The 22,982-nt window shown below is 34.4% G+C and overlaps 1 protein-coding gene across 1 annotated transcript in view; it reads left to right on the plus strand.

Annotated features, from left to right (window-relative positions):
- LOC124355097 (patj homolog) overlaps nucleotides 1-22,982 on the plus strand; it is a 261,313-nt gene that overhangs the window by 29,479 nt on the left and 208,852 nt on the right. Inside the window, exon 6 of the mRNA XM_046806044.1 lies at nucleotides 3,019-3,134. Coding sequence (XP_046662000.1) covers nucleotides 3,019-3,134 — 116 coding nt within the window. The remainder of the gene's footprint in view (nucleotides 1-3,018; nucleotides 3,135-22,982) is intronic.

The raw sequence follows: 22,982 nt of genomic DNA on the forward strand, positions 1-22,982 counted from the left end.
CGGGCAATTTATTGTGTTCATGTTCAGTGTTTTGTATATAAGAAAGCGTATAGAATGGAATAGGTCAGCATAATTATACAGTTCGGCTATCCGAAGCACAAAAACGTAAGCTTCGTACAGCGTACAAAAGACGGAAACCTACAGTAATCAGATTATCAAATGAACAGCTTGTCTCACGGAAGTGATCGTATACTTCTTTTCTGGAGAGCAACACAAAGCAGTTTCTAGAGCTGTTAAGAACAAAAAAGGTTTACAATTGCTTCTAAGTTACTAAAACAACTCTTATCTAATAAACAAGGAGGGATTTTGAAGGAAAATTATGGAAATGGTGGATTCGTCAGATTCCTGGAGGTAAAACGCTTCATCTCTCCATTAATAAAGAAGAAAGGTGGCTCCTTTACTGAGAGAAAAATTTATACCTTGGTTAAAGAGTTTAGTCGATGAGGAGTTGGACACCATTATTGAAAAAAGATCCTACGGTAGAGGGTTGAAAACGGACTATTGTACGTATGGGTCGGAAGCTTGATGCATTGTTTTCTGTGAATAAAAAAAAGACGATCTTCCCGCTGTCTCTTGGTGAAATAGAAACAAATCGAGCAGGTATATATAAACATTAATGAGTTTAGGGGTGTTTTCATGCGACAGAATTTACTTTTCCAGACAAACCTACAAATATCGAACGTGGTATTGTAAATCTTGGTGACCTTTCATCTGGTGGTACTCACTGGACGTGTTATGTGAAACGTGGTGAAAAGAAATTCTATTTTGATTCATATGGCGATGTCAATCCTCCAATAAAGTAGTCAGGTACTTGGGGTCAAAAGGGTTGGTTTATAACTCAGAGCGTATTCAGGGGGGTTTGATGATCCTCCTATCTGTGGACATCTGTGCCTGGAGGTTCTCTAACGACGAAGATTCAGCTGGTGAGGACTGGGAACATATTCTTCGTCAGTATAAGAAACAATAAAAATGCATGGAAACCGTTGTGGTTTTATTTCAACAGATTTGGAGACGACAAATTGGGGGAAATAGGATCAATTACAAACTCAACCCAATTCAACACCCTTATCTCCTGACGAGATAATTGGGCTTGCAAGTGGGATGTATCTATAAAGTCGTCACCAAGATTTATCCGAAAGTCAAGAAATTATTGGAATCGCATTTGGTAAAATCGGAAAAATAAATAAATGCGATCGAGATTGTCCCCCCACTAGTACCGTAAATGGTGAAAAAGATATGGGGCAGCTTCCTATTGTAAAAAACCACCAGAGAATTGGTCAAGTAGAGCAAAGCAGTGGAGCCTAATATGATGTGGTTTGTCAAAGTTCAATTGAGTTGAATTAGAAGGCAAGATATATACATCATGCAGAAAAAATTCAACAACGAAATAAAAAATATATGGAAAGAGGTTTTTGAAGACTTCCATGATGGTAAGTATCTTCATCTAAAACTTGTATAAGAATTATAAGTATATAAAAAACTGCAACCATGCATTACTCAAAACTAACTGGAACTGAGTCTGTACTGACTCTCCATCTAAACACCCCATCCACTTGGATCCAAAACCGCGGAGTATTATAATGGCTTCCCTTGTTTGGATTTTACTCTGAGAACAAACATATACAACTTGTTGCATCAACATGCAAAAGTCCTATTTTTGGACTTGGAAATACATTTCATTCGAAACCACTGATACTTCAATGATGGTTACTGGACCATATGAAAAACTTGACAAGAGTTTCAGAGATTACATAACAATCGTTGAATCTTAGTGTAAATTCTAACGATTTTTAAGATCTTCAAAGATGGTGACAAAATATCAATTAATTCTCCAATTAAATTACTACTTGGATAAAACCGGTAGTGATCTCTTAGGTTTTGAAAAATCAGATGCAACAAACTTACAAAAAGAATCGTCTTACTTCAACTCAATGAAAATGTAATTGCATCGAATCCACCGAATCTCAGAGCCGTTGCATGTCATCGAGAATACACTGCAATATTGTCAACAACAGTCTTTGTCAATCATGATGTTCACATCTCACAAACATTTGGAGAACAGCAATCCTCTACTCCCTTTTCCCCTAATGTACCACACGGCTACAAAATATCTCAATCACCTCAAGAAAAAACACTACATACCTCTTCGGAGCCGGTTTACGAAAGATTCAACAGATCACAATCACACTTGTAGACCAAAACAAACCAACTGCTCCAGAACAACCATGTAAACAACATCGTCTATTTAGATCTGATCAGTAAATCACAAACACATACATACTCACAATTGTGGTAAATAAAAAAACGCGTGGTGTCTGCGCGGTGGCGGGGACAGCGATTGACATGCGTAGGTGATTCGCGCGCGGCGCGGTTCTGACCACCCATACTCACACTCTTAGTCGCTCTCTAAAAATTCTGTCCCAGAAGATTCGCGTTCTCACACGGTTTGTCCCCAGATCCGGTCTCGGGTGCGTTGTCCCAGGAACGGCCAAAGTATACTACTACTAGGTTTAAATGATCCACTTTCCACTGTGTTATTGAAGTATTAAGCATATTCAAAGGAATAATGAACTATGCTGATACATTTTTTTTAGTACGATCAGTAAACAACAAAATGTATGACCTGGATCAAGTCATGCACCTTAGGGTCATTTAGGCTAAGCTGTGCTGCTAGATTGTTTCAAGGAAGGCATTTTCTGGTAAATTTCCAAGAGTTCGTAGGATAGAAATTCTCTTTGATTATATGTAACGGTTATGAGCTGTATTTGGAATTATGGGATGTAATCATAATTGAAAAATAATTAATTAATACTTGTATTTTTTGAATTGTGACTATTAATGTTTTAACTTTTACAGTCTGGAGCCATCTTCCATTCTGTTATTTTCAATTACTAATTTTGTTCATGTAAAGATAGTTGATTTTTATGTGAATCTTACTGTGAATTTAATTTAGCAAAATATTTTGTTCTTATATTTTTAATTGATGTGTTGTGACTAACTTGTAGAAATTTGTTACAGTTATCCAAACCTGATGGTGGCAGTCTCGGATTTAGTGTTGTTGGTTTGAAGAGTGAATACGAAGGCGAGCTTGGTATATTCGTGCAAGAGATTCAACCCACGAGCGTCGCCGGACGGTAAGTCTTTATATCCACAATTTCTGTTATATCCATTAAAAATTCATCCTGTGTTGTGGAATTTTTGTTGAGTGCAAGTTTGCAGAAGCAAATGTGATTGCCATCATCATGTTGTTTAATTGTATTTTGTTTTCTTTCAAGAAAGAAAAAAGTGAACATGTCCCAAGACTTAATTTACTTTATATTTGATATTGATCTATTTTGGAAATGATTGTTTAATAAGGTTACTGAATCACAAGGTAGACATGTTAATTAGTAGTTTTGACATGACTTAATATGTCAAGTGGGAGACGGGGGGGGGGGGGGGTTCTCTAGATTGTTTTTTAGGATGGGAATTTGTGCTGGATTGGGCTGGTTGTGTTTACTTCATAATAGTGTTGTTGGTGGATAGCTTCTAATATGTCCACTGTATCATTGAACTTTTCCAGAGCAAGTGGAATGGAGAAATACATTAGATATGGGTGGCTAAACTAAATGGAAGAGACCATTTTGTATTGTTGGGATGGTGGGTTGTCAAGTGGAAAAGTGAATATTTTTGTTTTTGTGTAATATGGATATTGGTTTGAAGAAATCTCTGTCAAGCTTCAAGTGCACATCAGGAGCTTTTATAACTGTGAGGAGAGATAAGGAGTTTTGGAAGGTATTAAGGAAGGTTTTAATATTGGGATTAGTGACTTCAGGGGAGTCTTTCATACCACTCATTCTTGATTTTTATCTCTTTCTTCATTCATATCTGTTTATGTTGTTTGCATCGTTCAAAATCCTATATTTCTTTAGCCAAGAGCTGGTATGTAGACATAAATTCACTACAATTTTCTTATTTATTAAACTCAAGAATAAACATTTATCTCTAAAAATTATTAAATTAACACCCAAGATTTAGCACTATCTAGATTAGTGCCTTGTTAATGCTTCCAAAATGTTTTGGAAGTAACAGCACTCCTTTATTTTCTACCCTTGAACACCACTCATAACATTGTGACAGAACTGTTCCAACAATATTTTATGATGTATATATAGACTAATTTGTTTTATGGGTATTAAAGAGTCAAAACCATATTGCTATCAGCCTCTAGACAACTTATTAACAAGGCTGTCTATTTTTGTAAATTGAGTATAATGTGAATTTTGTATTGCCATTTAATGAGATGTAACTGATTTTGTTCTCTCATGTAATCTCTGAATTGATAATTAATTAATTAGGTAATGTGATCATTGAGAGTTGGTGTTGTTAACTGATTACTATAATTATTATATTAGTAATATCTTAGTATTTCCAAATTCGTATGAAATGCTAGGTCATAGCTTCCCCGGTCAATAGGCTATGAATTAATTACTTTCTCAGTGAACCTGATCGTCATCGATCCTGCTCACTCTGCTTCTACACATTTATCATCTCATTTTTGTCCATTGTATAATCTTGGATATGAAAACAATTGATTTAAGGTTTTATTTTATATATCTATCTATCAATCCATATTATTAAAAGAATTTCTTAATTAATTTGTGTACGATTTTAGGTATTTAAAACTATTTTATACACTCCCATTTGGTGTCTGTTGAAACCGTTACACTCTGTGGATGTGACTTTATAGATTTGAAATACATCTAATGATAGGGCTCTGTTCCACGGGCTGCCAAAGTTCTAATGTTAATTTTATGAGCGTATTTTTATTTAGTTTAAAACAGCTGATTACTAAAACACATGTGTTGGTCAGGCAAGTAAGTTACTGGCGTCCTCCTCTGTAGACTAATGGTTATAGACTCAGCTCTGTAACCGAGAGATCACGGGTTTGAATCCCGGGGAGGTCCAATCATGTACTTTGAACTTTAATAAAAAACCAGTGCAATTCGAAGTCGGCATAGCTGACGCTGAGGCTTATTAATTCACTAACATTGATAATATCAGCTTATTTTTATAGTATAGGAGCCAAGAGCTAATTTACACTGTGTAAGTTACACAACATTTTTTTAAGAAAGAAATTTTTTGTAAGCCACACAGGTTTTGGTGTGTGTCAAAATAGGAGAGTCTCAAAAGGGTTTAAAATTTGAAATGACAATTTTTGCCTAGATTTTTTTTATAGCATGATACACTTAAAATCAACTGTCAGACAGATAAATAGCAGTTATATCACTGCCAGACAACTAGATAATGAGACTTACTGAGTCACCACTTTTGAGGGTCTGTATTTATGGTTTTATGAGGCTGATTTGTCATTTGTTTGCATGTCTTACAGTTGGTTTTAAGTGTGTTAAGATAACAAAAGTATTATCTCAGAAAAAACTTATGAAATATGTTTAATCCTTTTGATAACCTCCCATTTCTTTCATATTCGGCATATTCATTTGATATTCAATCAAATTCTCATGATTTGATGAGTTTTTCTGGATACAAAATTAAGATGCATGTTTAATTATATAATAATTATTGGATATATTTTTTGGCAAGTAGTTTAAGATTTTTAGAATATCAGAGTACATACGAGTATCGTGAAGTATACATTTTTGTGAAAGCCGTAGAAGACTATCCAAATGTGGTCTGAAGAATATTGTTCTCAAACTCTATTGTTCTTAATTTTTATTACCTTGTGAAGTATCTTGTACAGCAACGCTCTTTAAATAATCAAAAAGAGAAGAATCAAATACAAGGTACGAAAAATACTCTCAGATCAAAAAGTATATATATATATGCCAGAGTTTTAAAGTTAACCAGAATCTAAATAGTAGAGGTATACATGTATACAATGATGTACGTAGATAAATTTTGACACTATGGTATGAGATAAAACTCAATTCCCTTTATGATCCTGAATTGCGGATGAAACACAGAGCGCTGCCCAGATGTGTAATTCTGCATGTCCTAGTTGGTGGGGGCTCGTGACCATGTTAAATCTGATTTTAGAGCATTTTAGCTTCATGATTGGAGGTGATGTATCCATGTTGAACTCCATGCACAGGTTCCAGGTGCCAGGTTGGTGGCTTGCATGCATTTCCCCCAGTGCTTCTTTTATGTGTTTCTGGAATACTCTAAAACAACTGGTGGAAAGGAACTTGGGTGGGTACCAGGTTTTGAGAGCATCCTTAAAAATAATAAATAAATGCAAAGATCAAGATATGCTCTAAAAGAAAATTGTGCGGCTGGAGTCGAGCTGTGAAGTATCTCGTAAAGCAATCCTCTTTAAATAATGAAAAACAAGGATAGAAAATACACTCAGGTCAAAAATTATAGATGCCAGAGTTTTAAAGTAAATCAGAAACTAATTAATAGAGCCACAATAATGGGAGTTACATTAAAATTTAGCTTATTAATTTCTGCATTTATACATATAAATAATTTACAAACAATAAATTCCGCTTTTTACGTCAATGACAACAAAACAGAGTACCTACCTGTTTTTGGTGCTTATTAACCAAACTCAAATTTTGAAAAGTAAAACTTGGACATTTGTGATCTGATTAAGATCAAGTTTTTATGCAAATATGTACAAGTGTACTGTTTTTGAATATGCAATTTTATAATTATATGAAAAAAGTTGTTATTAAATTACCATTTTAACTTATATTGAACAGGCGGTTTAAAAAATTGGCATTGGTCTGGTTATGGAGCCCTTTAAAGTCATTTTGGGCGTATATTTTTTAAACCTTTATAGCTTTATATTTCTAAATACAGAAATATAGAAACTAAATTTTGAATGTAACTGCCGTTATTGTAGCTCTACTAGTTAGTTTGTGGCTGACTTTAAAACTTGTCTACCTATAAATTTTTTACAGAGTAGCCTAGTACAGAGCTAATCAGTGATTGAGCATGGCTCTCACTAAAAAATATAATGTCAAAACCAATAAAATTGTATTCTCGTTGTTCATGACCATGCAGCACAGGGTTAGGTCATCTCAGAGTTTATACCTCACCTCGGTTGCTCAGAGTAATTACCAAAAGAGTTTTCTGGAGCATCTTTATACATTTTTTAGAGGTTGAACTATATGACCACAACAGCTGCAGTAAGGTAGTCTGTCCACCCAACCCACACTGAATTGTGTGAGAATTACTATTTCCCATTTCTTTCTGTTTTTTTCCTTCACAAAGTTGTTGTGTAAATTCTATTGTCATTATAAAGTACAGTTTTTAATTTCAGTAATGTGTAGGAATAATAATATTCCAATGTGAAGAGATGGGTAAAAAATGACCATACTCCATATAACAATAATTTTGTATGGATGAAATGAATATAACATGTGATGAATTCAATCTACTGCCAAGTGCAACTCTTGCCAGCGCTCATGTCAATCATAAACACACCTGGATGAAAAATGACCCGGATGGTTGAATTGGATGTATTGAACTCTGTATTTTCCCACTGTTAATAACATGTTACTCTATTCATAAAGAAGTTAAATTTTTTGGGGGAATCTTAACTCGATAAAAATAGCAGCTGAAAATTTAAGTAGTACATTTTGTAAATTAAATAAGCAAATTATTACCTCATTGTAGCTAGATAATTAATGGAGAGAAATAAATAAATTTAACATGACTTCATAAGTTAATAATTATTTTTTCTCTAAAACTAATGTTCTCATATGTCTCATGTCAGTTATTCTATAAGAAATTTTATTGTGTTTTGTGATGAAAAATGTCAAGTAAAGTGCCATAAAGTAATAAGACCACGTTAAGTGACAAATATCACTTTAAGCGACACTGTTGCAAACAATAAGAGTTTACTTTATTAATGAAATAGCTGACCTATACTGTTGGACATAATGCAGACAGTCCTTGTAACAGAAACATCATTTTGTAGTAGATAGGCTAAACATTTTGACAATGTTTTACAAGCCATTACGCTGGCTTTTAAGAGGAATCGGGATTTTTCCAGCTTGTACACCAAATGATAAATACTTTGCTGGTTTAGCTCTTTTAATGATCATCCCGACAGGTGTACACATGTGTCTGATGAGGAATGATAACTTCGATTCCACAAATCACAACCTGATGTACATCACTGCAGTCGTCCGTGTGTTGACTCCAGTGGGCATCATAATCCACAGTTATCTCTCCCGAGAAAGCTACAAGTCCATATTGGCTGACTTGGTGAGTGTTGACAATGAGCTGAAAACCGACACAACTCGAATGCAGAAAATCATGTGCTCCGCTCTTGGTCTGTTTTTTGTGATGAAAGTCATAGGCTTCAATGTGGGATATGGCATCATTTTCACAAGTGTATCAAAAATGGTTGTTCATTTCATGTTCGCTTGCCCAGTCCTCCAGCATATGGTCTTTGTAAATTTGCTGGCCAGTAAGTTCTCTGCACTCAACATACGACTGGAAAAAATGGGTCCTGATGTGGCTACCACGCCCTTGCAAACCACGAGTGCTAGAATCAACTCTGTGTTCCGTCTACACACTCACCTACACGTCATCGTTTGGGACATCAACTCTCACTTCTGCTTCTACAATTTGCTAAGTGTCACGACGAGACTCACCCTGACAGTTCTTCGCATGTACGAGTACTTGAGGGCTATTTCAGAGGGTGGATCCAACAACCAGGTTGAGACGTCCATCGTTTTGTTGGTTGAAATAGGGGTGTTTGTTGCCCAGTGCCTACTGTGCCATGCCTGTGCCAAGGAAGCCAACCGGACTGTGTTGCTCGCTCACCACCTGCTGCAGCCTGACACTCCTGTTCAGCTCTGGGAAGAGGTCGGTCTCTTCTCCCGCTTGGCTCTCAACAACTATGTCCATTTCTCTGTTGGAGGCATCTTCTCCCTGAACCGTCCCCTCATCACGAAGGTGGCCATGACGTCCCTATCCTATCTCATCATCGCTGTACAGCTCAAGGATATCCGACTCTCTGGTGATGTTGGCCCCATACACAATATCTCAGCCACTGATTATGGAAACTCGACTATCAACGAAAACTTCACTACCTTGTTTGAGTAAAATAGACATGTTGCAGTTTAATAGTTTGGTAGTAAATTCTCACATCAAGGTGGCTATACATCCATATCCTATCTCATCACAGCTGTGCAGCTCAAGGATAACAGACTCTGGTGATGTTTGTCCCAAACGCAATATCTCCACCACTGGTTTTGGAAACTTGAATGTCAACGAAAACTTTACTATTTTGTTTGAATAAAAGAGATATAGTGCAGTTTAATAGTTTGGTAAAATATACTTATTTTAGGCTTCAATAGATTCCTTTTGCTAGGTTTTGAAGTTTTAAATTAAGGGTTTTTTTACTGGAATTAAATACAATTAGAAAGATACTTGTGTTAAGTATCACTTAGAGCTACCCAAAGTGTTCAATGTAACACTGTTTTTTTTTTAAATTGCTGCAGTAATTCTCTGTCCAGTTACCAGGATGGTTGTTTGAATATATAATAATAATAATAATAATTTTTATTTGCTTAGGCAATACAAAATGTAACAATATTAATAATAAATAATATAATTACATACATGTTTTATTTAAACTTAACTGTATATAACAAAGTCAAATTTTTGCCCATGTGGTCTAATGGTATATTGCGATTTTAAAGATGACTTGTTGATACTTTTTTTAAATAACGGTATACAATGTAAATGAATGCATATATCTTATTACCAATTCCAGGGAATAGAAAGTCAATATTGATCCATAAATGCATCCATTTTGATGCAGCAGGTGCATTGTGTAGGCTATACGTTCAGGAAGTTTTGTAAACCTAGAAGTATTTTGAAATCTAGTATTCCGATCAAGAACATCTCTTTCTTGGAATGAATTATCTTTAAATTTACAAAATAGTACTGTTTCTTAAATATATAATTTAGGAAGAGTAATTTAGGATTAAAACTGAATTGGTTTCAATAATTTAATACATGTTTCAAAATTTTTAAATTTGTAACAAATGAGTAAATGAAACACTATAACTATTCAGTACCAGTTTAAGAGATACACATGCTATCAAGGGGGTTTCGTAAATAAGGAGTTTCTTTAACGTTGGTAAACCATATTTTTAATGATAATGTTCAAATCTAATTGTGAGCAATTGGGTATAATACATCTGTATCATAATTGTTACAATGTAAAGACAATTTTGCCATAGTCTATATAGTTTTTATTAAAAAATTCAATAGCTTTTAATTCTTAATGTATTGGTCTCTGTTACATTAAATCCTCAGTATTAAGGTTATAATTACGCAACAGTTTTTACCCAGGACACTATACTCAGCTATACAGGGGGGCCAAAAAGTCCCTTTACAGGGAAGATTACAATACAATACAATACAATTTCTTTATTGCACATTCGTTGAGAATTACAATGGTGTCATAAATTCATAAAAAGTGCATGTTATTTTTCAGTATTTTCAAAAAATTCCTTAATGAGTAGACCGGTCTTTTGATCAGCCACTTCTTTAGCTCCTGGTGCAGCTTATTGCCAGTCAGGTCTCTCAGGCAGTCCGGTAGGTGGTTCCTCAGTTTACAGCCTGCATAAGAAGGTTTTTTCTCCCAGAGAGTAGTTCGATGTACTGGAAGGATCAGCTTGGAGTCATGACGAGTGTTATAGTGGTGTAGATCATGGTTTCTTATAGGGTATATTTCATCTACATGCTTTATGGTTTCAAATATATAGAGAGCCACCACTGTGAGGATTTCTCGGTTGGTAAAGATTGATTTTATAGGTATTAAAAAAACCATAACAGTTTATTTTAATTACATATTTATTTAATAATAAATCATAATTAACATTAGTTTTAATCCAAAACTTTAGAGGCATATTCGCGTTGTCACAGCAGAGCTTGATTCAACACCATGTTCGTTTGCTCATTCATTCCCAGTAGGCACTAATGAAAATCTAAATAAATAGTGGTTTTATGCTAAACATGGACTAAAAGTTACCTTAAAAAATTACTATACAATTACCAACATGTATCCACCACGCATTATCACCATACATGCAATAACTATGTATAATTGGTATCAATTATTCTATTTTTAATGAGTTAGAATGTTTTAGAGGTGAATTATTAAATGATTTGATCAGTTGAAAGAATTATTCAAGCCCTGATTTACCTTATCACTAGTCCTCATTTATTATGCATGATCAACTATTGATTGTGCGAGTGACAATTATTATGGCTTGGAAGTGCCTAATTAGTCTAGTGTTAAGTGGTGGGCAGTGGAGCATATAGTTAATGAGAATCCAGCTTTTGTACACGGTACAACAGGTATTGATTCATACTCAGTTTTTAAAATTAATATATGCAGTAGTTTTTGCCTGTGTCTAATATGTATAGTTGTTTAACCTGTGAGTGTAATGCATGCTATTCGAAATGCTAGTGATTTAATAACGGAAAAGTCTCTAATTTTATTGTGTAACATTTGTGTATTAGTTTTATGTGATGGGCGACTTATCAATAACTTACGGACAACAGTGCCCACATGTATGAGATTTACCCAATGGTTCAATGCTCAGTATCAGTCAGCCACACGAATAAAGCTTTTTTATAAGTAGAAAAATAAATTATATTTTCAATCCAATTGGGTAACTGATTGTATAAATAAGGGACTATGTATTTGGGTAACCATCTCCAATATTCTGTTCTCAGAATGGGAGTTTAATTCTTAAACATGGTTCTTGTGTTAACCCTTATAACGTCAGTATATCTTTTCACGACTTCCAGCAAACGGCACAATATTTAAAAAAAAATTTTAAATGTGTAAAGTTCATTTTTATTTTTACTTTCTATAATTATGGTAAGTATAAAAAAGTAAAAATTTTAAAATTATCTTGTACGTACATATATTTATGGGACATTAAATTGTAGATATAAATAAAGTCAAAATAAAAGGCACACAAAATTTTATTAGCTAAACTATAAACATTACCAGACAATTATATAAATTACACTTGTGATAAATATAAAAAAGAAATGCATGATTGTAAATATACAACTAACCTAATAGTGTTCTTTTGAATGGTAGTCCTCGAAACAATCCTCTGGATGTAGGGCTGGTTCTCCTGTGCATGTCTTGCAGGAGTAGCAGGTCTCGCGCTGTAGGCCTCTCTTTGAGCACACAACGCAGCGTGATTTCTTTTTATCCCTCTTCTTTAGGAAATGTTTTCCATTGAGTCTTTCAAGGAGAGGTCCTTCTGATGGTCTACCTTTCCTCTTTCTTGATGGTGTATTTCTAACTCGGTCCTCAACAAGATCTCGAACTAGACTTCTCCGGAACTGTAGGTGCGTGAGTGGTTTTGTCATAAACTTTATCTGCATCATTTTATAAAGAAGATAAGAATTTATCATCGCTACTTCTAAAAGCCAAAAAAAGAACTTTCTGTACCATTTTTTTGTTCTCCTTAAAAACTGATATGTAGAAATAAAATGATCACTTCTATCGACGCCACCCATACGTTTGATGTAATCCAATATAACATTTGGTTTAGGTGTAGGTGCAAGATGAGGCCATTTACTTGGGACATCAGTCATGTGTTGTATATCCCCTTTCCATTTAGTTGATAGCATTGTAACTACTCTCTTATCTCGCCAGGAAAGGACAAGAATATTATTGTCTCTCTCTGACAAAATATCTCCTTTTTCCAGCTGTTTAGTCCTGGTCTTCAAGTTTGGTGGCATGTCGATACGATTTGTCATTACTGTTCCGGTCAGATGGCAATTCAGCTTCAAAAGTTCTACGGCAAGTTCAGGGCTGGTATAGTAACGATCCGTATAAATATGTGTTCCAGTTGTTGGATTTGACAAATCTTTCAATACAACTGACTCGGTGAGTTTTTTTACGACCTGTGTCACCTTCAAGAGCGGAGAATTTGGAATAAGCTCCTTTTTTCCAAAGTAAGGAATGAAATCACATATATATCCATTTTCCGAATCTGATGCAACAAAAACTTTCATGCCAAACTTATTAGGCTTTAGGGGATTATATACCTTGAATCCAACCTTTCCCTTATAGGCCACTGCACTTTCATACATTGACAAATTGCTACCAGGGGTGTAAAAAAGTTTGCACATTTGTTTTATATGGTCTATTAGGGGACTTATAAGGAACCCTTTTGGTCTCTCAGAAATTCTACGGGGTGTTTCGTCATGGTTAAAGTGTAGATTCCAAAAAATATTTAGGAAATCTCTTTGGGAAAATATTTGTGAAAAAAAAGGTATATACTTGTTTCCCATTTTGTGCTGAAATAAGATTCAACGGTAGGCATTGTTATCAAGCCCATATTGATTACAGTCCCTAAAAAGGCTTTGAGATCAGTGTCATTAATGTCTTTCCATTGTCTAATCCGTGATTTAGGAAATTGGTTTTTATTTTTTTTTTCGTTAGCATTCAAGTTTGTTTCATTACAAATGTAATCTCTTATTTCGTTATTGAAAAAGAGAAAAAAAATATTCAATAGGCTGAGTAGTTTTGTCAAAAAATGATGGTAAATTTGTACCTTGATTCATATTATAGATAGGAATCGTCTTACTTGGCCCGGGGTCGCTGGCAGTCACATTTCTCCATTTGCTGGGGGTGGGAACAGTTCGTGCGGTCTTTGTTTGTCTTTTGTTTGACACAGTTTGTTTACGTTTTCTTTTTTTCGAGATAACAGTACGAATACGCACATTAGCGGTCGAAGTTGAAGGTAATGTTCCAATTGGGAAGGAAGGCGTAGTAGTTATTGTGGTTTTGTCTGTATTATCTTCAATGTTCTCTTCATCACTTGAAACAATGTCTCCATAAGTACTAGATAAGGTTGCGTTCATAAGATGACTAACAAAGTCACTATACTCAGGATCGTCAATGTTACGAGACATGTTATTTATCACTAATAATGAACACTAAATAGGTGACACTAAACACTAAAATGACACTAAAATACTAAATGAATACTAAAACTAAGATATCAATACTTTTAACAAATAAATGAAAACCATATAAACAGAAAACACGACGAAGGAAACCGACTCAGCGATGGTTAGACACGCACTACCTGAAGCCAAACTGCAAACAAAAGCGCGCGCGCTGTACGGCGTCTGTGCCGTGTGGCGGGGAGAGTGTCTAGACACCGCGTCTATTGTTTCAAACAATGTAACGCGACAGCTATATTTTGACGCTTGACATAGGTCAATAACCCACACACATGGTTGACGCATACCGTTAGTGACATTGAACGGATTTAAAAGGAACTTAAATTTGCTATAGACGCAGTTTTGTGTCGATGCGCCGTACCGCGTCTTTGCCGTTTGGAGATAGTTTGTCTATGCGCCATACGGCGTCTGTGACGTTATAAGGGTTAATATTTCATGGTCTTATCTTTTTGTAATGATCGTCACTAAAGTACCTCAGAAAGATGGAATATATGTAGAATCCCTTTGGTGTTAACTGTCCAACGATATTATATCTCCCCAAGCTACCTTCAATTTGATCTAAATTCAGTAACTTACCCTGTGGAACATCGCTTTTACTGATTTACAGTGATAACCAAATATGAATTAGCTGCACTCCCCCATGCGCTGATTCCATATCTAATAGTCTATTTTCAACGAAAAATAACATTTATGTTGGAAATTTGAAATCAATCATAAGCTAGTATATAAATTTAAAATTTATAACTATTTTAATTTATGAAGTACACAGCACTGCACATATAATAATTCAATTTTGTTCAAAATGCTAAATATTTGAGTTTGATTGTCACGTAGCAACTACAAAAGTGAGGTTAGTTACTATTTCTTGTGGCTGCTACCTGTACCTGGTAATTTCAGTAACAGAGTATAAAATAAAGATAAATAGAGTATAAAAAGAGATTCAAAGTGATCTACAATCATATGTTACAGAGTACTCCTATATAAAGTGGTATAGTTAAAGTGGTACAGTTAAAGTGTTACTGCTAAACTAGTCCGAGTACTTTGTACCAGGAACGGTCGTAAATAATGTAAAGTATCGGTATTGTAAAAGTACCCGTAACAGAAACCTGTACCGGGTACTATCGGTTTCAATTTAATCTGTGTTTAAAAAATTAAAAGTTTCAATGGTGGTTCAAGATAAATTACATGTTCAAGATAGTAACTAAGAGCTTCATAACGTGACTAATGCTGAATGTTTTCAACCACCTGGTTAAGATTCAAAGTTAAGATTGTAATTTAATAATAACATGATTTTCATACTATTCTCAAATTACATACTCAATTATTATACACTATACACTTCCACCTATCTTGTTTAAACAATTGGTCATAATAGGATAACAAGTTTCCTAGATATGAATTTTCAAAGTTGCAGTTTGGTTGAAAAGCGCCAAAACACGGTATTTATCCATTGTTACCGATATAAAAACTGGAACTTATTGTTAGTAAAGTGTTTTATATGTAAAAACACAAATAAAGAAGTTAAATTGTAATATATACAATAAATCCAGTTATTGTAGATCTATTAATTAGTTTGTGGTCTTCTTTCAAACTCGGATATTTTCTTGATTACTTTGATCAAGATTTAGCTTTATCTTAATTTGTTATTTAAACTTAACTTTTTTGTACAACATTTTGTTAATTTTATGATTAAATTTTGTTTTAGCTAAATACAGTTTATATATACTGTATTTTGTTCAGAAGATTATTATTATCCCTGTATAAGCCTCTGTTGATTGGTAGTAGAGTAGTTTTACTGTAAACTATACACTCTGACCTGATCTTCTTCTATGGGGCGGCCTATTGCCATGCACTTAAGCCCCAAGGGCCTTTTGCGCACCCAGGAAGCACACCATGAGGCTTACCAATCTATGATTTCAGCAGTTCCACAAACCGCCAAAACAACCTATCTGGTCCTCCTGGGGAAATTCACCACCCCTGTCCAAACTACCAAAGATGGCATACCACTCCCTTGCTATTGTAGGACAATCAAAGAGCAAGTGCTCAGCAGTTTCATCCTGCTCATCACACATTGTACACAGTGGATCCTCCCGAAGGATTCACAATTACAATTTTAACCACCAAACAAAGTGAATAGGCAAAATAACTACAAGTTAAGAATGTGTTGCTGTTATAAATTACTGGCTACAAGTGGATTGTGCATTTCTACAATTGTTATGGGAATTTTTTGCGTGTAATACATTAAAGGTAAATTTGGAAAACCTACTGTTACTGTAAACATATTTCAAGTTTGTAGTAAAACATAAAGCAAAATCATAATAAAAACTTGTTTTTCCCCCAAAATTTAGAATGAACTGTCCTTAGTTCCTTCGAAATTAAATAAAAGAATCGAAATTAATAACAAAAGTAAAAACGAGATCAAAATCTTGTAATCAGAATAGGAATTGATTTTTTTTGGTATTTGGAAGACCCAAAATACAAGGAAGATAATAAGTTTTCATCAGTTCCTGTAGTTAACAAGTTACTATGGTTAACGTATACACAATAACATAATTTAAATGATACGGTCTATATATATATATATATATATATATATATATATATATATATATATATGTGTGTTAGCAAAATGCGTAAACAATTAAAAATAAACGAATCACGTCCAACGCTGATTTCTGTGATAAAGAGTAGAGGGGGTAAGGTGACAGTTCAAGGCCACTCGCTACCAGTGACTGTCGGGGCGTCGCGCCCGCCCGCCGACCAATCAGTTTAGACCGATTGGTTTTTAGATTAGCATAGTCAGGGATTTTTTTAACGAAATAGAGAAAGTCATGGAATTCCACGATAGACCGAGAAAATTATCATATTATTCTTGCAGGGTGCCTACTGGTCACATAAGTCCTGGAGAAGTTACGAATTTTAATGGGGGTTTCAGGTAAATCACAAAAAATAACGAAGCACAACCTTGTTTAAAATATATGTTTTATGCTATTGTGATAGTAGTTAGTGATGTGTCGAAGCCAAACCTCGAAACTATAGAAACTTAAAGAAAGATTCAGGTCTGAAAATCGATCGACGGGTTTCGACAATAGAATCTGGGAAGACTCGCCTCGTCATTAATTATCGCCTGATTGTCAGTACACAAATAACTCATTACAAAACATTTTGTCGTATTTTGTGTTTGAAAAATCGAAAAAAAAGATAATTTTATGAATGAATAGTACGAGTTTTTTTAAAACAGTATTTCGCTTGCAGATAGTATTAGATTTACGTTCGTAGATCGCAGCGATTCGGCTGCGTAACTTCCGGACCATAGCTGATCGGCGTTACGTAAATTACCGATCGCGAAAACGTGATTTTGTTTTAATTTGTGTATTATGAATAACCATAAACAGATGACCTAATTAACAAAGTATCCTAGTTCAGTAAACCATACTTTACTTGTAGTTCTGTGTTTATGTACATGCATCGCCACGAGTCTGCTGTGTATGTTGACGGCAGTACGCGCGTTACTTATCACTAAATCGTGTTTATTGTTGCACCTTGTGTATGAAAAGTCAGAAACTTTCTTCAAGCCAGCAACCTGTATAGTTGTGTAGTATAGTTTGTGGTGGTATATAGCAGTCAGTATTTGCCATAATTTGTTTTTGAATATCATCGTATGTGTTTTATTTTACTATTACAAGTAGCAGTTTATGGAGTGTAATACATTTGCTATTGAGTATTTGTGCTGACAAAAAGTGTTACATAACATACTTCTCAACTCACTCTCTTATTGAAAATAAATTTAAATATACAAAAATAGTTTAATTGTGACAAAATGTTTAGGCCAAAATTAAAAAAAAAAAAATATTAGGTAGAATATAATTAAAAAAAGAATACACTTTAATATACCATATATATTTAAGGCAGTAACTAAACATTATATAGCCTTGGAGTAGACTTGCGAGGACTGCAATGTTTTGTTTAATTATCCTGGAATGTTAAAGATATGTACTTGAAAAATGCGGGAATTGTACAGGAAATTTCCATGATTGAAGTCAGCGGGACTCTCGGAATATAAAATGCTACCATAATAATACGTTTGTTTGAAAAGTCTTGTAAAAAAGGGGACTGCAATCAGTCAGAGGTGTATTTTTAGTAGTCTTAGTGTTGTAGTCCCCGATCAAGAAAATATATACATACATAGGTTTAAAAAAACCTTCTTTGTCCAAAAAGCGCACACTTACATAAAAAAAAATTATATATATATATATATATATATATATATATATATATATATATATATATATATATATATATATTAGTTGGTCTAAACAATCTACTTTGGTCACAAAGCAATTAATTACTTCCCGGGCCGTTATAATCTAGTTCCGATTTAAGATATTTCGGGTACGGATAGTCTGTCAAGAGCATAAAACACCAGTGACCACAGAATAGGAAAGACAGGGCAAGTGCCCCACTGAGTGAAGTTGGGCGTAGATGACAGACCGGACAAAGATGGCGGCGGCAGAGCGTGAGTCATGTCAGTCAATGGCTTCGCGCCCGGTTTCTTTACGCCCAGTGTTGCGGGATATATACCCAGTTTGGGGTAAAATCAGGCAGAATGAAATATAAACTCTTCACAGGTATGTAGAACATTAAACTAAGAAAAGGTAGCAATTTTGGTACTACCTAATAAAGATGACGAAGTAATTTTCTTTTTATTTTAGGGTCAACACTAATGTTGCCTGTGATGCAATCGAGTACGTAGCAGGTTACGTAGTTAGATCACTTACGTCTAAACTCATCTGTGAGCGATGTGTCAATCTTATGACAAGTAGGCTTAACCCACCCCAAAACATAGTTTGATTAATTATAAAGAAACAGAGGTTAACTGAATCCAAACCATCTCAAGGTCTAAACTCTGCTTTGTTTTGTGAATCTCCTGACAAGTATTTCTGTGCAAACCGGTTCCATATCTTCAAAAAACATTTATGCCTAACTAATGCCAAGCGTGTTCACGAAATTGGCAACAATGTTTTCTCTGTTGAGCATTGTTTTCAATCAGGTACCGGAACAAAATCATTTGATAAAGGCTGATAAAGGAAATAGCTGATAAAGGCTATTTTCAGAAAGTATTTCACTGAAAGGTTGCGCCACTGAACAAAATGTGTCAACGAAGGTTTGTACAATTACAAAATTAAGACAATCACTTAGCAAAAGTGGTCATCTCTTTAGGGCAGTAAGGTTTAAAGATTGCATATGTAAATGTATGTAGCCTATTGTATATTTTTACTGAATTATTTGTAATCCGACAATGCATTTTAAACAACAATTTTACCTTATTTTCTTGTATCAAGTAGTAATCATTGTACGGGGATTACAAATTGTTTTGTGTGCTATACCTCTATTTATTTGTACAAAGATTTTGTATACAGTTTCAAATAAAATACTTATCGTTGACAATACAATTCATAATATTTGGACTTTGATGATATTCATTTCTCATGGAAATCAAACCCTTTACTGTAGTAGTTCAATATTACGAAAATATACTAAAAAACTTTAAAAAGCAATGAAAAACTTTTCAGAACTGCCGCAAACCAGGCAGGCGGCAACAACCCTAGGGGCAGCGGGGTTTAGCGTATCTTCAACCTTCTGTAAAATTCAAAGTAATTGAGCTAATTAATAATTTAAATATGACTGTAAAATTCATCTCCTTAGTTCAAATTCTCTCGCTTATAATTTCTCAACCTTTAGAATAAATAACCTCACAGAACAACAGTTTTCATGTCACAATCCCAAATTTAATTGAAAGCACAAACTTTGTTTAGTTGTTTTTACACTTTAAAATGTTTTATAATTAATAAGAGTTATACGTAACCATCTTAAACTAATCCTCTTTCATTGAGTGAAAAATCAAAGCTATCGATAAGTAATAATTATACTAAATAACAATGTAAATGAAGTACGCGTACTGAGTATACTTACCAGGTGTTGCTATTAAATAACGAGACTTACGTTGTAAAAATGTTATTTTAATTGTATCCTTAATCACTTATTGTCACTTTTAATATACAGTCCTTTGGGCTGCCTTACAACGCTCCATGCGTATTCCTTTTATGGAAACAGTGCTGGAAGTCGGGAAACAGTGCATCTTCTGTTGGCTCCTTCAGGACACGTGCTGCGTTTCTCTCTTTTACATCTTCTACAGACTCAAATCTTGTCCCTTTAATGCAGATTTCACCCTAGGGAACAGGTAGAAGTTACATGGTGCAAGATCTTGTGAATAACGTGGATGTTCGAATACGGGGATGATCTACTTGGCTAGGAACCCTCTTGACAGATAGCGGAATGAGCTGGCACATTGTCTTACTGGAAAACCCATGATTTGTCCTTCCACATTTCAGGTGTGTTCCTTACTCTTTAACATAGTTTTAGGTAGTAATATTGATTAATTGTTTGACCTTCAGGATTCCAATAAAGGTACACAATTTTATGGATAAAAACCAATAATTATTGCTTTAAATTTTAACTTGCTCATCCGAGCATTTTTGGCTCGCGGTGAAGTTGGGCTCTTCGTGTGCATGGATTGGCGCTTCGTTTCCGGGTCATAAGTAAAATAAAAACACATTTCATTACATGTTATTTACGTTTCCAAAACATTTTGGTATTTTCAATCATGTACAAACATTTTTGCGAGCTTCTTGTTCAAACGTTATAATTTTAGGCGCCCTTAAAGCACACACTTTTCGCATATTAAAATTGTCATATAATATTTGCCGTAAACATTTCTTTATCAATTACCTTCAGTTTTAACAACCAAATTACCGACTTTTTCGAGTTTTCTCCGTGTTTTTTTGACGTTGAAGAGCGATCTGGCCGCGAATCGTCTTCAACGTTTACTCTTATATTAAAAAAAAGTTTAAACCATTAAAAAAAACGTGTGCCCAAGATAAATATTCACTACTATACACTTCTTTCAGTAAATTATAAGATTCAGTAGCAGTTTTTTCAAGTTTAAAATTGAATTCATTGCTCTACTCGTTACACTGACCATTGAATCCGAAAAAAAAAACAACGCGAACATAGGCTGCATACTAAAAAGAAAAGTTCACACAAACAGCTGTTGATTAATGGCGTTAGACGCATGCCTCCTTGATCCGCAGCAGCGCCAGTCTCATTATTCAATAGTCATACCTCGTATATATATATATATATATATATATATATATATATATATATATATATATATATATATTTAGTAACAACATATTCCGTTAACAAACAGATTGAATATTTAAGGTAGGCGTATAAGCTTGACTTTGGTTTAGTATTCCATCTTTTGCGTAGTTTATGTACAATATAGGTTACGTCACATTCAAGCTCACAATCGTCTAATCCGCTGCACATATTCCTGATTCGGTATTGTCGTAGATGCACTCCAGAAATCATTTAAACTCTTTTGTTTTGAAAGTCAAGTTAGTTGTGATTGTTCGGCATTCATTACTTCATTCCTTGCTTTATTCCTTGCGACATCTTCCCCTTTGCCGCAACAGTTCTACGAGGCGTGGGGACTCATCGTCTGTTTATAGGCACTGGAAGTAGTCTCTAATTCAATATTATACTTTTGTGTTTGTAATCCGTCGGTTTCCAACGATGCGCACCTGGCATTGCGTTTTATCGGTTTTAAAACAACACAAAAAACTATGGGCACAGGAGGTAGTCTCTGATTCAATAGTATACTTTTGTGTTTGTAATCCGTCGGTTTCCAACGATGCGCACCTGGCATTGCGTTTTATCGGTTTAAAACAACACAAAAACTATGGGCACAGGAGGTAGTCTCTAATTCAATATTATACTTTTGTGTTTGTAATCCGTCGGTTTCCAACGATGCGCACCTGGCATTGCGTTTTATCGGTTTAAAACAACACAAAAACTATGGGCACAGGAGGTAGTCTCTGATTCAATAGTATACTTTTGTTCTTGCACCCGTTGGTTTCCAACAATGCGTACCTGTCATATTGAGTTTTATCGTTTTATAAACAACCCAAAAACTATCTTTAGTGCGTTTTTTATAATATTTACGTGTTATAGTCATTTGTTGATCATTTTAATTGATTTTTTACCACAACAAATGTACATTGGAAATTAATTTTGGTCAATACTTTTTATACTTCTCGAGATAAAATATTGAAACGTGTAAATATGCAATCAATAGAGTTAATACCTTATAACCTTTAAAAATAGTCTACTAACATCTACTTTGGCAGTTTTCGCTGATTTGTAGATTATAGTAATGGTATTTTAAATTAAAAACTTTCAAAGCTTTCTCCGTCCAGTTTGGCCATAATTAAATTCAAGTCCGGGCTTTCAGTATTTATTTGAAATAATCACGAAGAGTTATGATAAATCTCATATAATTGAGGAAATATATAATACAAGAAAAAAGACAACGGTTTCTTCAATTAAACATCTTTGTTACTTTTCGTTGATATTTTAAAAGACGAATATATAAATGTAAAAATGTAAATATATATGAGGAAAGGAGATTACGGAAACAAGGAGCTACATATAACACGTGGCATCCAAGCAAATAAATAAAACATGTAACTTTTCCTAAACATAGAGAAAGAAAACAACAATCAACAATCAGTCATGTCTCTCTGGTGATCAATACAGTCGAGCCCCACTGGTGATTTTGTTTAAAGAATCACAATATGTCTTCTCGATAACATTTCTATGTAATGTCTGAAGATTGAAGTCGTTCCTTTGTGGATAAAGACGATCTTATCTAACTAAAAACATTAAAAATGCAAATTGTTATTTGTGCTCGAAATGCGCTTCTACATACTGGATTAATTAATTCTACAATGTAGATTTTGCTGTTATTTTCCCGTAGATCCCATCCAATCCCCCCCCCACCATTCAAATCCAATGATAATTGAGTCCTACTCACTTGTATGCCAATCAGTATTTTGATGAATTTTAGCCTACACAATAAATAGGAGCATTTATAGCATTCG

Source organism: Homalodisca vitripennis, chromosome 2 (genome assembly GCF_021130785.1).
Source record: "Homalodisca vitripennis isolate AUS2020 chromosome 2, UT_GWSS_2.1, whole genome shotgun sequence".
NCBI lineage: Eukaryota > Metazoa > Arthropoda > Insecta > Hemiptera > Cicadellidae > Homalodisca > Homalodisca vitripennis.